At 27.3% G+C, this 16,876-nt stretch overlaps 1 protein-coding gene across 2 annotated transcripts; it reads right to left on the bottom strand.

Annotated features, from left to right (window-relative positions):
- Nucleotides 1-2,758: 2,758 nt before the first annotated feature.
- LOC129969710 (zinc finger SWIM domain-containing protein 7-like) lies at nt 2,759-16,574 on the bottom strand. Of its 2 annotated transcripts, none has more exons than XM_056084407.1 (5): nt 16,393-16,574; nt 12,524-12,545; nt 9,700-9,881; nt 8,422-8,444; nt 2,759-2,934 (listed from the first exon to the last, which is right to left on the bottom strand). In XM_056084407.1, coding segments are annotated over exons 1-5 (336 nt in total). In that variant the 5' UTR covers nt 16,394-16,574; the 3' UTR covers nt 2,759-2,826. The 2 variants fall into 2 exon arrangements, with proteins under 2 accessions (XP_055940382.1, XP_055940381.1); XM_056084406.1 differs by lacking the exon at nt 16,393-16,574 and adding an exon at nt 15,912-16,231.
- Between the last annotated feature and the right edge of the window lie 302 nt (nt 16,575-16,876).

The following is a 16,876-nucleotide window of genomic DNA, read 5'->3' on the forward strand; positions in this document are numbered from 1 at the left end:
TTTGCTATATTTTGCATTTTTCAAATAGTTTTACAGTCGCCTCACTCCAAGGGACTTTTTTCTGATCTTTCTTTTTGGCACCTTTTATAAAATCATGAAGAGGGGCTTGAGTTGCTGCAGCATTTTTTTATGTACGAGCGATAGAAATTTAGCATACCCAAAAATGTACGCAATTTTTGAAGGATATTTGGCAATGGATACTCTAATATGGCCTTTACTTTTGCAGGCAGTAGCCTTGATCCTTTAGCCGAAATTTTATAGCCCAAAAATTCTAGTGAATCAACACCGAAAACTGATTTGCTGACATTTATGCGAAGTCTGTAATCATTTAAGAGTTGAAAAACTATTTTGAGATGTGAACGATGTTCTTCTGCACTAGAAGAGGCAATCAATACATCATCTAAATAAGAGAACACAAAGTCTACATTTCGAAATACTTCGTGAATAAATCTTTGGAATGTTGCCGAAGCATTCCGCAAACCAAAACTCATTCTGTTAAATTCGTAAAGTCCAAACGGAGTAGTAATAGCTGATTTTTTCTTGTCCACCTCTGCAACAAGAATATGAAAATAGGCCTTAAAAAGGTCAATTTTAGAAAATATGACTATCTTTGGCAAAATGTGCTAAAAATCTTCGAGTCTAGATTTTTTTTTTGTTTTTTTTTTTGTTTAGCAGTTTAATTTCTTTGGATCTACTCGCCTTGCTTTAGAATACACTGGTGGTCCCCTAGTTTCGATGTGGTGTTTTACAATATGCTTTACATCAGAAATAAAAAAATTAGGTTTTGTAATAGATGGGTACAAATACAAAAGATCTGAATATTTACAGGCACTGTACATTGTATTTACACTGACGTTTAAGGCAAGTGCAGCTTTACCTTGAGTAGAGAGTTTAGTTATTCCACCAATTAATGTTTTATTCCTAACGTCAACTAATAAATGAAAACGATTTAGAAAATCTGCTCCTAAAATTGGTTTCTTTATATTTGCAATGACAAAACGCCATTGAAATTCACGCCGTAATCCCAAATCAAGAGTCAATACTTTCGTTCCATATGTTTCAATTTCAGTTCTATTTGCAGCATATAATTTATAGTCACTAGACGAAATTTGTTTTGCCGTATTGGGAATAATGCTGATATCAGCTTCACCATCCACAAGAAAACGCAAACCCGTTGTTTTGTCAAAGACAAATAGACGGTATTTACGGCAATCCTGAGTTACTTCCGCAGCAGAACTCGCCGCTAAGTCTGCTGCTGATGCGAGTTTTCCGAATCGACATTTTTCCATTCACAAGGTTGCTTACACTTTTCAGGATAACATTTCGCTCCAAATTTATAGTGAAAAAAACAGTACTTACCAGCAGGGTTAAATCGTTTACGAGACGGGCTGCGTCCCCGATTGTTTTGACTAGCACCTTCTGCTCTTTGAACGACCGCGTTTGAGCTGTAAGCGGTTGATTTTACGTTCCAAAGAAACAATCTGTGAACGTAAACTATTAATTTCACTATCCTGCTGTATACACCTCTAGATGTAGCATATAATTCCCGATTTGGATGCATTTCTACAATACGGTCAGCCATTTCGGCAAGTTTCCGGATATCTTCATTGCTGACGATTATTATATTTCGGGTGGAATCCGGCATTTTTTGAAGAAATAGCTTTCAACACATTATCCGAAATCCCATCTGTCGCCAAACTACGCATTTTTTTGAAGTAGTTGAGTTGGCCGTAAATCGCCTAACTTCATTTCTGACACGAGACGCTGAATACGTCTATTTTCGCTTTCTTTAAAGGTGTTCAGCAATCGCTCCTTCGCAGTGGTATATTTATTTTCATTAGAATATGTTACTATATCCCATAAATTTTCAACAAATCTTGGTTCCATCTGCGCAATTAGATAATGAAATTTGGTTTCCTCTGATTTAATACCACTAATGGAAAATTGCGCCTCCACTTGGTAAAACCAAATTTCTGGCTTTTCTGTCCAAAATGGAGGAATTTTTACACTAACCTCGACTACTTCACCATTAGATGCAGTATCCGTTGCACTTAGTTTCGGTTCTTCTTTTCGCCGGTCGCCACTGCAGTTCTGTTTCAGGGTCACCACTTTATCGGCGTATGACTCTGCGTTTTAAAGTGCAGATTGTAAACGCTCGATACATAAAATAAAACATTTCTTATTTTAGGATATTACCACCAACGACTGAAAGTGTTTTAAAGAAATTAAAATCAAAACACAGACTACGTCAATTCCAAATAACAGCGAGCATCTCACTCGTTCTATTTATTTTTACAACATAATCCTCGTTGCCAGATGCAACAGCAGAAAAACAGTTTCATTTAACACAAAATATTTTTGCTGCAATTACTACAAAAACAAACATGAACAATTATTTATAATATTTAGTTACGTGTGAACCCCAATGACTTGCGTTACTCTCAACCTGTTCCTACAGTACTAACCTTTGTGCTGTAGAAAGATATTATACATATTGTATATTCACAACTAGCATTCAAAACTGAAATTGTCCCTTTTATGGTTCCAATATTCCATTCTTTGCATATCAATTTTATCTTTTTAATGACGTTTCATTAGTCATCGTTTCGAATTTTGGGTATACCACCTTCTATTGAGTGCGCTGAATAATTTGAATTTAGAGTAATCCACTCATTTATAGCATGATTGAGGTTTCTCAATATTCAACAAAACTTTTCAAGGAAGCCTTAATTTTACAACAAAAAACATTTGCCATATATAGTTAAAATACAAAATTTATTAAACATTGAATAAAATGAAAGACAATAACATTAAAAAATATCAGGCTCAGCTGTTTTCTCCCATTAGCATTAAAGTAACAGTTTCATCTGCGTATTGCACTTCCTTACACAGATTCATAGCTATACTTAACATAACAGCCAATTTATGTTTGCACTAGAAAAGAAAAGAAAAGAAAGAAATATAGTGACAAAGTTGTTGTTTTAACAAAATAAAATAATGTTTACCTAAATTGCAATCTAACAGTAAAATATTTCATAAAATTTTCAAGATTTAAAGAAGCACAAGTATTAAAGAACAAAAAAAAAAAAAAAAAAGAGAGAGAGAGAGAGAGAAAATACATCCCAACTCATAACTGGAGATGCGAATTTCCCCATGCTGGCAGACACATGGAGTCATTGTTATTTTTCCTTTTTGTCTTTTGTAAACACCATTGGAATTTATTTTGGAAACACAATACATTCTGGAAATCATGCAGTTATCAAAAATATTAAAAGTGTTACATTTTATAATATTAAATGATGGAAAAATGTTATAAGAAAAACTTAAACAATCTTTTAATCAGTATTTACTTTGATTAGATATTATGGAATTACACTGATTTTATTAACTGTTAGAATTTAATAAAAAAAATAATAAAGAATACAATATTTTAAAATAATTTTTTAAGAATATTCTTTATAAGAATTTTCTTTATTCTTTTTGCATTATTCAAATTAAAAGCAGTTTCAAAGACATGGAGTCAATGACTCCATAAATAACAACAAATACCTATAATCAAAGTTAATGAACAATGTGGAGTTGTTTTGATTCCTGTCTCCATTTATGAATTAAAAATGCTATTTCTTTCTTAAAGCATGATAATAAGCAGTGAATTCGTCCAATCACTAATTGGGCTGTAGCCTACTAGTCTAAGAGTGCCCAAAAAATTGATTTTATTTAGAATAAAAGTTATTTAATTATAATTTTAAACATGTTAAAAAAATATGACAACTTTTCAGTCACCACTTTTGAATGTTAAATGAATATGTATATCAATTCAAAGAATAATCATTTAAAGACAATAAATGACAAAATCCTAAACTAGGCTTGCAATAGAAATTACCTCTATTATGAATGATAAATTAAATAGCAGCACATTGATATTTAATATGATAATTTCATTCCTATCATATTAAATATCAATGATAGGAATTAAATTATCCTAAATTAAGATATCTCATTCTTAATTCTATGTTACAAGATACTATCATGTGTAGCTTTATTCTTGTATGAATATAAAACCAATTTCAAACCTAGGGAGGGATGACATTAATTTTTGAACTACTAATTTAAACTTTTATGGACATTTTTATGTTTAGTTAGTATGGTTTGATTGTATCAATTGGTTCATTTTGTATTTAATGATTTTTACACCAAGGTAAAGAAAGAATGCCAATCAAAAATACCACCATATTAAAAAACTACTAGCAAGTGGGAAACATGTTCTTTGCAGTCAGTCACTAAAGCATGAGTAATGTAAAAGTATGTATTTATAGTATTTGTGGGAAAAAACACCTGATACATGCATAAATCCACAGCAAAATATACTTATATGCAATGTGTTACAAAATAGCAAAAGTTTAAATAATATCCTTCAAAAAATTTGATTAGTTTTTGTTTATTTCTAGCAAAACACTACACATTGAATATGAGTTATTCATTACTTTTTCAAAGTAATAAATCTAGATTTATTATCACATATATGACTAGGTTGAGAAATGGTCATTAAAATACATACATATAGGAAAAAAATGACAAAAATACTTAAAAACTATGAAATGTAATCACTGTCTATGACATGATGATGTCAAATATTGGAGAAATCCATTTTAAAGTTTGCAAACATTGCAATTCATTGTTCCAAGGGCAAATATCAATAAAAACTTAAACTCATTATAAACAACCAAATTATTTAAAATATGATATCAAAAGTTTTCACAGAATTTTCAAAGATTAACAGCATACTGCATGCCAATTTTTCTATAACATTTTATTGATAAAAAATATTTGTATAGGTTAGCTATAATTTCTCTCAAATTGTTTATGTGATAATTGATTGTTATCACCAATGTCTTATGTCACATTGATGTCTTATGTCACATTGATGTCTTATGTCACCGTGGTTCCAAATGTTACATCAAAATTTCATTTTTTACCATATGTGGTTTTGGAAATATGACATTTTGAAATAACAGAAATGATACACTGATTAATCAGGTCATATTTTATATGCTTCCTTCATTTCAAGATAAATTAAATTATATATTAAAATACCAAATTCATATAAAAAATATATATTCAATAAAACATTTTGTGCAAAATTTATCAAATTAAATAGTTGTATTAGCAACATTTAAAATTCATTTTTTAGCACTTCAAAAGATACATTTGCATGAAGTAAATTTAATCACTACTTTTTACACATCAATTTTTAGATAAGAAGAAATTGCACCTTTTATGGAAATTAAACTCATGGAAGTTGTTTTTCTTGATAAGAAAAAGTTATATTTTTTCACAATTCTGTTTAATTTTGTACACCTATTATCCAATTTTTTTAAATTCTTTTGAAACTTACAACTGACATTAGTCAAAAATTTAGATAACATGTTTGTATTTAAACAATAGTAGTTGAAGGAGTTATTGGAGAAAAGTTGAGTTTTAGATGTTCAAAACAAAGCATATAAGATTCTACTGCTAAATCTGCATTAGATTTTTTAACGAGCAGACTAATGTTAAATCTTATATAAGGAAGTATAATTATAAAATAAGGAAACTGTAAAAAAATTATGAAAGAAATAAATTAATTATCCTTAAAACCTATATTTAGCAGATGGTCTGGTTTTCAGTTCAGAGAAATGACATTATACTGAGTCATGTTCGACATTTACACGTAAGCACTTTTTGGTGAAAATGTATCCATATGTAGCTCATGCCAAACATCCTATTCAGTTCTACACATTTCAAATTAATGCCCAGTTCTTTACTACCAACATAATTTTTCATACAGTTTTAATGCAACAGTTTTATTTTTTAACAATACAGTGGGGGGGGGGGATCCTCACCCTTATATCTTTTGTTTATTGCAGCTTATTGGTATTTTTACATTATATATGATAGATTTTACTGTGCATCACTTATTTATAACTACCTTAACCATTTTTGTATAATTAAAGCATTGCAATTTAAAATTTTTCACCACAATTTTATGTTATCATGTACCCATGTATTTACCATATATTTGGCACAGCATGGCCAGGTTTTGTTCTTGTGCCAACTTCCAATTCCAAAACAATGCATAAAAGCCCTAATTTTAAGATCCCGTAGCTTTTGCACTAGTATAACATATTTATCATTTCCTTTTCATTCCAATACTTTTATACATACAGGATTACATATGATCAAAACATGAACTACTTGCTTTTATGCTAAATCCTTTTATTTCAAATAATATTTTCACAGATAACATCAACTGAAAATTTCAGAATTTAAAATAAAAAAACTTACCTCTCCAAATATTTTATTAATTTGTGAAATAGCTTTCACCTTATCACAAGCAAAAGGTTGTTCAGATCATAAAAAGATACTCAAAGATTTGGGAACAAATTATTTCGATATATGTATATTGTAGCTCACAATACAAAAAGTTCATATATCAAAAATTCCATTGGCTTGAAATCCACTGTACAGCACCAAAGAATTCCAAGGCACCAATGCAAAAAAGCAAGATGATATTGGTGACTTAGTATTCTTGGTTACATGTAATGGCACCAATTAGGAAATTTCAGCTGAATGAAATTTTCAAATATGATTTTTTGTATTGTAAGAAATCATATATATTTCCATACAGAAAAGTGAACATTCTTTTGTTCTCAGTAATCTGACATACCTTGTAAAGTTCCTTCTTTTGTATTAAACATTGATACAAATTCAATAGAATCAAAGATAATTTTTTATGGTATTAGTCAAAAAAAAGGGGGGGAGGGGAGAATGACCAACAGTTTCTGTAGCTCAATATTTTCTTTATTTTCTAAAATCAAACCAATGGCAAAAAATTGGGACATCTACTGAATTAAAAAAGGTTTTAAATATGGTTTAATCTTAGCACAGCAACATATTTATAATAAATATCACATACTCAATGTATGCAAACAGATTTAGAATAAATATCACATACTCAATGTATGCCATTTTAAAAACTTACAGCAATACAACTGCAGGAAATTTTTCAACTAATGAGTTGTATTGAAGATTATTTTCGTCAAAAAATTAGGTAATTGATCATTTTGCAGTTGCAGTACTTCTTCCCTATCTCCTACTTGAGATATACTCAAATGACTTCTACTATTTTTATCATCAATTCTACCACATGAGCTGCTAAAATTTCAATAATTTATAAAGGAGGCAATGATCTTGGTATAATTTCTTTAACACGGCTTAGAATCTTCTTTAAATTCATTATTTAATGTAAGCAAATTTATAAATTTGCAATGATGTTGTTGCAAAAAACATCAAAATAATACATTATGAAATAGACTGAAAGAAATAAACAACAAAAACTTCAAAGAAAATGAGATACAAAATACTCCATCTTAGGAGTGACTGATATGGAAAATGAGCTCCTCTTCATCTTTTACATTTTATAGTCATTATTTATTGACTTCATATGATATTTACAGCAGTTTTTAAAATTAATTATTCATTTATCAATGGCTTGATTTTGTTTTAATTTAAGGAAAGAGCAAAATACTAGGAAAAATAAAACAAAAAACTCACAATGACAAAGCTATAGTAACATAAATTAAATGTCTTAGTGCAAATTACATTATGAATACAAGAAAATCTTTTTGCTGACATTTGTTGTAAAACATGAATCAAAAACCTTCTTAACATTGGTGAATAATCTCTGTAAATAGCATTTCCCTTCATATTTAAGAGCAAGTTTACTGTAACAAATCAAAGTCTCTCACTTATTTGAGAATATCACTTGAAGAACTTATAAAATAACCTCCCCCTATATGAATCATAGATTTATTTGTGACACAATATAAACTTAATTAATAAACACACAAAGAGGTTTTCCAAATGTATTGAAACTTTACAGCAAATTTACAAATGCTGTAGAATATTTACTTTAATCAGGAAATTCAGCTAAATAAAATCAGCTATTGTTTCACATGAAGAGTCAAAGAAAAATGTAAAGACAACTAATTATTTTAAATAAAATCAGAATTGATTTAATAAAAATAAATCTAATATTGCAGATATATATATATACATCAAATCAATGATACTGTGCCTTAATGGAAGTAGTTTTGCAATATGGAAATAATATCCAAATAAACTCTCTCCAATTTCGTGATACAGTTTTAGAAAAACAATGAAGAAAAAATGCAATGCCTTATTCTTCTAAGAATTAATAATTGCATTTTAAGTTGGATTACATTTGGTTTGATTTTGGATGATCAATTAAGAATAATACAGTGGTCTTTTCAATAATGAATTTGAAATCTATAAAATGGGAGTCAGTTAATAATGGCTAAATAATATTAAAGATTGAATAATATTAAAATCCTCTCAAAACTATAAGTATTAGAAACTTACCATTAACTGATCTTTTTTTAAAACTGTAAAAAAAATACAAAATTATCAAAATCATTGAAGAAATTCCACATTAAAATAAAATACTAGTTCAAAAGAATCCAAATAAAAAAATTTTTACATAATTAAGGAAAAAATTTTAACTTTTTAAAGAAAGAACATAAGAAATTAAAAAAATAATACTTTCAAAAAAAAATTGTGAAACTATTAATTCTAAAAGCAATGTATGAAATGCCTAAAATTAACATATTTAAAGCAAATGAAAAGTGAAACAAATGTAATAAAAATATTTTATTAGTTTTAATGATAATATATCTGAAAAAAAAAGTCAATTTTTAAGTAGCTACGTGTACAAAATGATTTTTTTCCCGCATAGGCAAAAATTTAAGGAAAAATTGAACTCAATAATAAAAATATGATTATCAAATAGCTAATTATAATAATAAAATACCAAATAAAAAGGGTGACTTATTTTTTATTGCTGGATCAAAAAATAAAAATAGAATGGTAATAAAGTTTTTATTTCTGGTGGTTTTGCTTATAAATCAATAAATTCCTCAAATTTTTAATCAATAATTTTTTTTTTTTATTATTCTATTAGAAATGTAGGTTCCCTTTAATAATCATGATTCAAGATGATAAAAGCTTTGAAAAAATCTTTGAATAATGATGAGACAAATAAATTTTAACAAGCAGCATGTTTGGTAGATAACATGCCAGATTACATGTAGATTTTAATTATATATTTTTAAATAAAATCATATAATTAAATAATATCGAAATTTTTGATATTATTTATGCAGTTCTTATTTTTGCAGAAAATATAAATAACTATTTTCAAGAATGATGAAATTTATGACAAAATAATTAAACTTTTAATGAATTTATATTCAAATCTATTAATCTATCTAGATGTAAAGAAGAGAAGAAGTAAAGAGGCACTAAGTTCCTTCCACTAAATATACAATAAAATTTATTCCCCAGGAATATATTTTTAATTAAAACACTGAAAACATGATGTTTATTACTCCAAACGAATTAAAAATGATAATTTCAGATCATGGACTGAAACAGAATCAGCATAAAAATCAATTGATAAAGTTAAGACTTATTTGTAATTTGTTTATTTAACGTCATGAATAAAGTTTGGACACTAATGAACATTATAACACTCTGTTTGAAGTAACTGATTTGATTTAAGAAACTTTGTTAATTATTTTGTATTTACCTTTTATGATATTTCTAAAAGAATTCAGTACAAATGCAATCAAAAATACTTACCATGAAATACAAATGATGGACATGTACAATAGTTACTATTTTTCAAACAAATATGAAATTCTGTGGTATTTTTTTGTACTTTGTATAGTTCTCGACCACTTGGTGAAGTAATGTGCGATACACATCGATGATCAATTAAATCTAAAGCTTGAACTGCAGTAAAATCAAATAGAAATGATAACCTAGAGCAGAAAAAAAAACGAAATTTATTATCATTTAAATGCTAAAATAATAAGCTGATATGATTTTTCTAATCCTTTTTAGTATATAAAAATGAAAAATCAGCATATATCTCACAAAAAGAATATTTACATCAAGTAGCAAAAAATGCTTAAACCAAATCATTTATCTTTAAATATTTTCACTATTACAAAATATAAAAAAAGTGATTTAAAAAGTATCTAATATTATGCCTTTATGGAAATAATAAAAATTTCAAAGAGTATATAGATTACATTTGAATGTGACATAATTTTATAAAATGGGTAGCAAAAATGTAGTGGGATATTAAATTCAATTTTAGGCATTAAAATGCACCTATCCCGAGTTTTACCTATTTAACAGAAATATTTAATATTCTAAAAACAAATATTAATAAATAATCAATATATTTACTAAGCAACAATAGTAATTTCCTGATGTACTAAGTTTTCAAAAATAATTACATTGTGATGTCATCACTGATTAAAACTTTTCAGTTTTATGTGATGTGATATATTCTATTTAGTCTAAAGTAAATAGCCAAGTCAAGAGTTTGTCATTAAGGAAAATTGCAACAGCTTCTGATGATCTAAGTGATCTAAGAATAACTAGATATCATATGAAATATTAGGGTGATTTTAGCACCAGTAAATGAGGGAGAAGTAGCAGAATGCTTTCTCGGAGGTTCTTCGGCTGCAACTGGCCAATTTATGTTCCAATTGCAACAAACCTAAAAAAAACAATATACAGACCAAACCACAGCAAGCAATATATTGCAAAAACACATACAGGTCTACCAATTCTGAATAATGCTGGTTAAAACTGACGGAGTTCTCTAGTCATGCAAAACCACAATCCACTCAACTAAAGTGGGAAAAAAATATGGAATGCTCCCCAACTTCAAAAGCCATTCTTATACAGATTGTGCTTATTTTCTCAGAATCATTCTAATTTTAAATATCTTATTTTTTATTCGGTCTATTTAATTTCATATTAAAGAGAATTCAGTTTATAATTAGTAGGATATGTTTGTATGAGTTAATAATTAATTTATCCAAGACTCTTAAAAATTATTTTTAATAGCACTTAATTAAAAAAAAAAAAACTAGTCAAATAGAAATTCTATTATCTTTAACTCAAAGGTAAAAGTGTTTCTATTTCATCTAAGGAGTTGTGCAATCTCAAACTTCTCAGAAATCAATACAGTTGTTGATTTAACAAAGAATGCAAAGTGGTCTCACTTTAAAGGTTTTAAGAATTGTGACACCGTCTCACATGCAACTTTAAATGCAACATTTTCAATCATGTCCATGCCATTAAACTTATTCCAAATATTTCTTGCAGGAAAAAAACTTTCTTAAACTTTCACATATTTCTAACGATATGTCAAGGCTTAAAATAAATAGAATTTAGTATGTGATAATGATCACAACCTTGTCTGATGTCTACATCTCAATCAATTTTTATATCTCTCACATAAAGTCATACTTCATTTAATGAACACTTCTCCTTATGAGTGATTTGCATAATCAGTAAAACAAAATATTTTTTTAAAAAATGACTAAATGAGCAATGTGATGAAGAATGGCATTCTAATGTCACTTACAGGATTAATGTATGATATATTGATGTATATCTCGGGATTCATTCTGTGTTGAGGACTTGTTTTAAAAGAATCCTTATATTTTCATGGAAGAAGCTTTGGTGGATAACATTGTTGAATGTAACTTAGAGGATTTTGAGCAAGTGCTTATGCAGTTTTAATCGAAGAGATTGTATCTCTGACCAGGATTATGGGATTAAAGATAGATAACAATGACATCAATGAGCTGGTAAAAGAACACAGCTAGAGCTACTAAAGAATTTATGAAGCTGCATACTACAACATAAAAAATAACTCACTACAAAAAGAAGTGGATAGAATTTGTTCAGAACAAGAAGAGATAACAGCCTTATCAGAGAGCTAAGATAAATAAGGGAAAAACTGAAAGCATGGGAAATTATTGCATTAAAAAATGTCATCCTAATCAGGAAATAATTACACATTGTAGAAATTCATTTAATAATAATGCTGAGTCTACTTTTCATCAAATTTTGAAATATAACAAAAGAGAAATATCTTTAGATGATTTTCTTACAAAATAAAGTATGTATTATAAACTATAAAACACATAAATTTGAGGGGTTAAGGGATACATTGTTCTATTTAAAATGGATTGTTACAGAAAAAAATTCTTTCACTTAATCAGTGCTTCACAGTATGAGAAACATTCCAGAATTAATTATACTCGTTAATAAATTCCTATAAATAAAGACACAAAATAAATACAATATTTTACTCTTAAGAAAAAAATTAAAATGTGGTTCCAAAACATAAGTACTTTTAGGAAGAGTCAAATTAAATCTTGCAATAAATTTAAAACCTTATATTTAGATATTTTTTTGATAATTAGTTGAACATAATTAGTATTTGATTTCTGAACAGTGCTCAAGTGCATTTTGAAAATTTTAATGATCAATAAGTAAAATTATAGATAAATATCATTAATGCATATATTTTAAATGCCTTCCATTAAGAAAAGAAAAAAAAAAAAAAAAAAAAAAGAACAAATACATTACTTACATTGACAGTGTTCCATCAGACACTAAAATAGATAAGAAAGAAAAAATTACTATGTTAAGAAATTCACTTCGTTTAAATAAATAGTTTTCTATCTTAGCTTACTTGCCTAATTATAATAATAATTTTTTTTAGCCCATAGCATTTTTATAAGACATAAAATCTGCAACCCCCAAAAAATGTTTGAAATACGATTGAAATATATCACAATATTTAAATGATGTCACATTTATTTATTTTTAAAACACCAAAAAAAAAAACTATCAACAAATTAAAAGTGACAAAAAGCATATAAAACAAGTTTTTAACACAATGGTAAAAATAAGTTGATTATTAAAAGAAGCTCCATCTGGCTGGGTTGAGCATAATCAGAACTAAATATGAAATTAGAATAAGGATCAATGGTAAAAAAAAAGGGGGGGGGGAGGAAATGTTATAAATAATTTATTCAGCTACATAAGTAAAAACAAGATTATTACAAAATCAAGTTCTTAAATAAATTTATAATATATTTGTAATAAATAATAACAATATTGAAAAATAAACAATGGAAAATAAATTACTAACATTTAGTTTGGGCACAAAACTTAAAAACATAAAACATCATTGGAAGAATTTAATTCTTAAGAACAGGATTTCATTTTCTAGTGTCAAGCTAGCTAATGTTGTCATAGTTTCTTTCTTTCTCACCTCCTCCCTCTTCAGCAGTATATAAAAATATAGAATCACCTGATAAAAACATCTTTATGTTCCTATCAAGGTTGTCCATGATTTATCCTCCCATTCCAAATCCCTTAAATTTTTTTTTTAATGTTTCACTCAAGTATTCATACAAAGAAAATTTCCTTTTTAATTTTGTTTTAATTTCTTTCATTATATGAATTATTCAGATAAAAATATTTGTTTTCAGAAAAAAAAACTAATTTTCAAGTTAATGAGCTACTATTGTCTCTCAAAGAACTAATAAACAGCAACTTTTACATTTTCTCATACCTACCTGACATATAGGGTGATCATATTTGATCATCCTTTACTTCAACTTTTGCATTCAAAATTACCTACACTGCTCTGCGACTGTTAATTGCAGATAAAATGTTTTGCAGATTGCTCTTCAATGGTATTTAGTACAGCTTCCAAGTCATCCTTCAATAACGTGTTTCCAAGGTAAACTCTTATTCTAGGTCAATTAATTGCATTACACTACAATGGCCGTGACTATAAAATTGGTTACAAATTACAGAAGACGGTTTGTAAAGTATGCAAATATTCTTAATGGTTAACATATCAATACTTCCTATAACAAATCTGAGATTAAATGGTAGCAGATACAATGTCATAACCTTAAATGTCATATTGAGGTTTTTGTAATTCAAACCTTGATAGGTTGGAATTTTTATATTTCATTTTTTATTAGTATTATTTCAAATACTAATAAAAAATTCAATAAGATGGAAAATTTTGAGGCTCATATGAATTTTTCATGAAATTACATGGAATTTCATTTTAAACATAAGCATTAAATTATAATATGTGATTTTGTTTCAGAGATATTTTAAGTATAGCTAATGTTTCAAATAGTAAAGATGTTAGAATTTCATTGAAATTTGTTTGTCATCATCTAATACAAATGTATAATAGATAGTTGGTAAAAAGAATGGATTTCCAGATAAATATAAATACTTATTCTTTAGTTTTATAATTTGAGAATTAATGCTAGTTTAGTCATTTTATGGACATTAATTCTAAAGTAAATAATTTTTTAAAAAAAGTATTTAACATTTATTTTAATTTAGAACTGTTACCTGGCAGGAAATGTATCTAGTAACAGTAAAAACAAAATTTGTATCAGCACATAAGAATTATTTTCCAACACATTCATTCTTTTAAAAAATGGAATATTTTCCAATAATTGTTAACTATTTTATAGTCAGCAAATAAACAAATATCAGTATGTAACAATGCCAGAATTTAATCCTCAGATTTTTAAAATGGTAAAAAGAAATGTTTAGATTGGAAGATTTTCTCGCATTTTTAATAAAAAAAAATAATAAACAAAATAAAATAAAAATTAAATTATGTGTTAAAATTTTCATTTTTATTCTATTCATTTTGTCACAAGAATGTAATTAGTGCCTTAATAATATTTGAATTTCTAATTAAAACAGCAGAAGCTCATACCATAATGCATCTAATCAGTAATATTCAGTTTTAACTTATCTGCATTTAATTAGGATGTATGTATGTATTAAGTTTAAAATGTTAACAATAAAAGGATACATTTTAATAATTTCTAAATACAACCATGATAAACTTTATTAAAAATGATTAATAAAGAATCCAACTGCAAATATGCGTTACTGACTGTATCTCTAAAAGGTTCTTTGGGATTATCCCGTCAACCATTTTTGCCAAACCCGATATTATCGCCAATAATATAACTTTTCATTATGATGGCACCAAAGGATTCAGACATTTTTGCCAATCCTTTGACACATTTCGCGAGGATTGGCGCATTTTCATGATCATTGACAGGTTGAGAGGATAATCCTAAAGTACCTTCTAAAATTATTTTTCATCATATATATTTAAATATTATTAATACACAAGAGATTTTATGTATTGACATAAAGTTCACTAAATAATTAAGAGGTAAATAGATATTAATTATTGAGGAAAGAAATCTATTAAAGAATCACAACATTAAACTTGTATTTAAATAAATTTTGAACTCTATGAAACAAGTAAACAAATAAATAAAAACATAGATACCAATAAAGAATAGTTATTCTAGAATAAGCACAGATTATCTGTTATAAATTTTAAAAAATCAATTTTTTAACTATAATCTGTTTAAAAATAAATTTTTTGCTGCATAAAGTTTACAGCATAACTATGACAACAAATACTAACTGTTAACAGAATGAGTACATTGAATAATAATTTTAATTTACAAAGAATTTATTAAAAGAGAAAAAACTCAGAGAAATATAGATTTTAGTGTCTAAGTATTAAATTTTACTATATATTGTCTAACAATAATTAATATTTGCAACAAAAAAAACGAATTATTAAAAATACATAGCTAAATGTGGCCAAGTCAAAAACTAAATCAGTTATCATGTTCCTGTATTTTTAAAAATATCAACTCTACAACAAAAAAATATATATATTATGTATACTAATATAGGTGCAGAATATATTGAATACTGCTGATATGATTTATTCTTTCAAGCAATAAAGATTACATTTTAAAATAAAATAGAAGAGAAAAAAAACTTAATCAAATTTTTCTTTTAACTAGGTCACTTTAAGCTGCATAACGATGATATAAATATATATTAACATAAAGATGCAAAACTATTGATTAGCAATTTTATCAAAAGCTTCTTACATTTCTTTTGTCTTTCATAATCAGAGCGAACAACATTCATCATTTCTATTAATGTCGCTTCGAGGATTGGATCCATACTTGAAAGTCAACGTACAATATAAAAAATTATATTCATTAAGGACAAAGTTAATCGTTCAATAAGCATTCACTGCATGAGAAACCACTGTATGACGCTTACAGCCTCATATCCTTTTAGACAACAAACAAGGAAGAAAAGGAAATATACTAAAATACTAGTATAAATTATTTTTCTTTTTTAATTGCAGGTGCTTTTTGAAAATTCGAAGTAACAAAGTGAAAGCGAAAAGAACTGACACCTCAAAAATGAAGTGAGCAAAATTTGACAAAATTAATTTTACCGCCAATGTCTGTAAAAAAAAAACCAGCCATTGTTAGATTAAAAGAATTAAGAAATTCATGGTGTTGGAATTTACCACTTCTCTATGAAAAGAATTAAAGGAAGAAATATTAATTACTTTACTTGAAATAATAATGTATTCTTGTATTTGCGTTACAGAGCTTTGTTAATTATATACTCGAAATGGCAACACATTGGAATGTTTTGCTACAATGTAAAAATTTGCTACAATTTCATTTACGTCGATTTATCGCATTTCAATGTATTCTGCCAAAACACAGATAATGCAAGGAATAAAAAATCATTAGTTACCATATTTTGTAATAATTTAAGACTAATTTTAGGAAGATTGACATGATATTTTCGTGCTTGGCGAGAAACAGGTCATTATTCGTTTAAAACACCAGCTGAAAAGATGCCAATTAGCAGGAGATATTGTGGTGGTAACATCATAAGCCAGATAACAACTTCCGGAGAGGAGTGTAGACTTTTGTCTATACTCTGTTTCACCCTAACTTGGCAGTATTGTAAAAGGTAGAAAATGTGACGCTCCGCGTTGGGAAAGAGTTCTCCATCAATTCCGACTTTATAATAGTTAAAATGAGCG

Source organism: Argiope bruennichi, chromosome 5 (genome assembly GCF_947563725.1).
Source record: "Argiope bruennichi chromosome 5, qqArgBrue1.1, whole genome shotgun sequence".
Classification (NCBI taxonomy): Eukaryota; Metazoa; Arthropoda; class Arachnida; order Araneae; family Araneidae; genus Argiope; species Argiope bruennichi.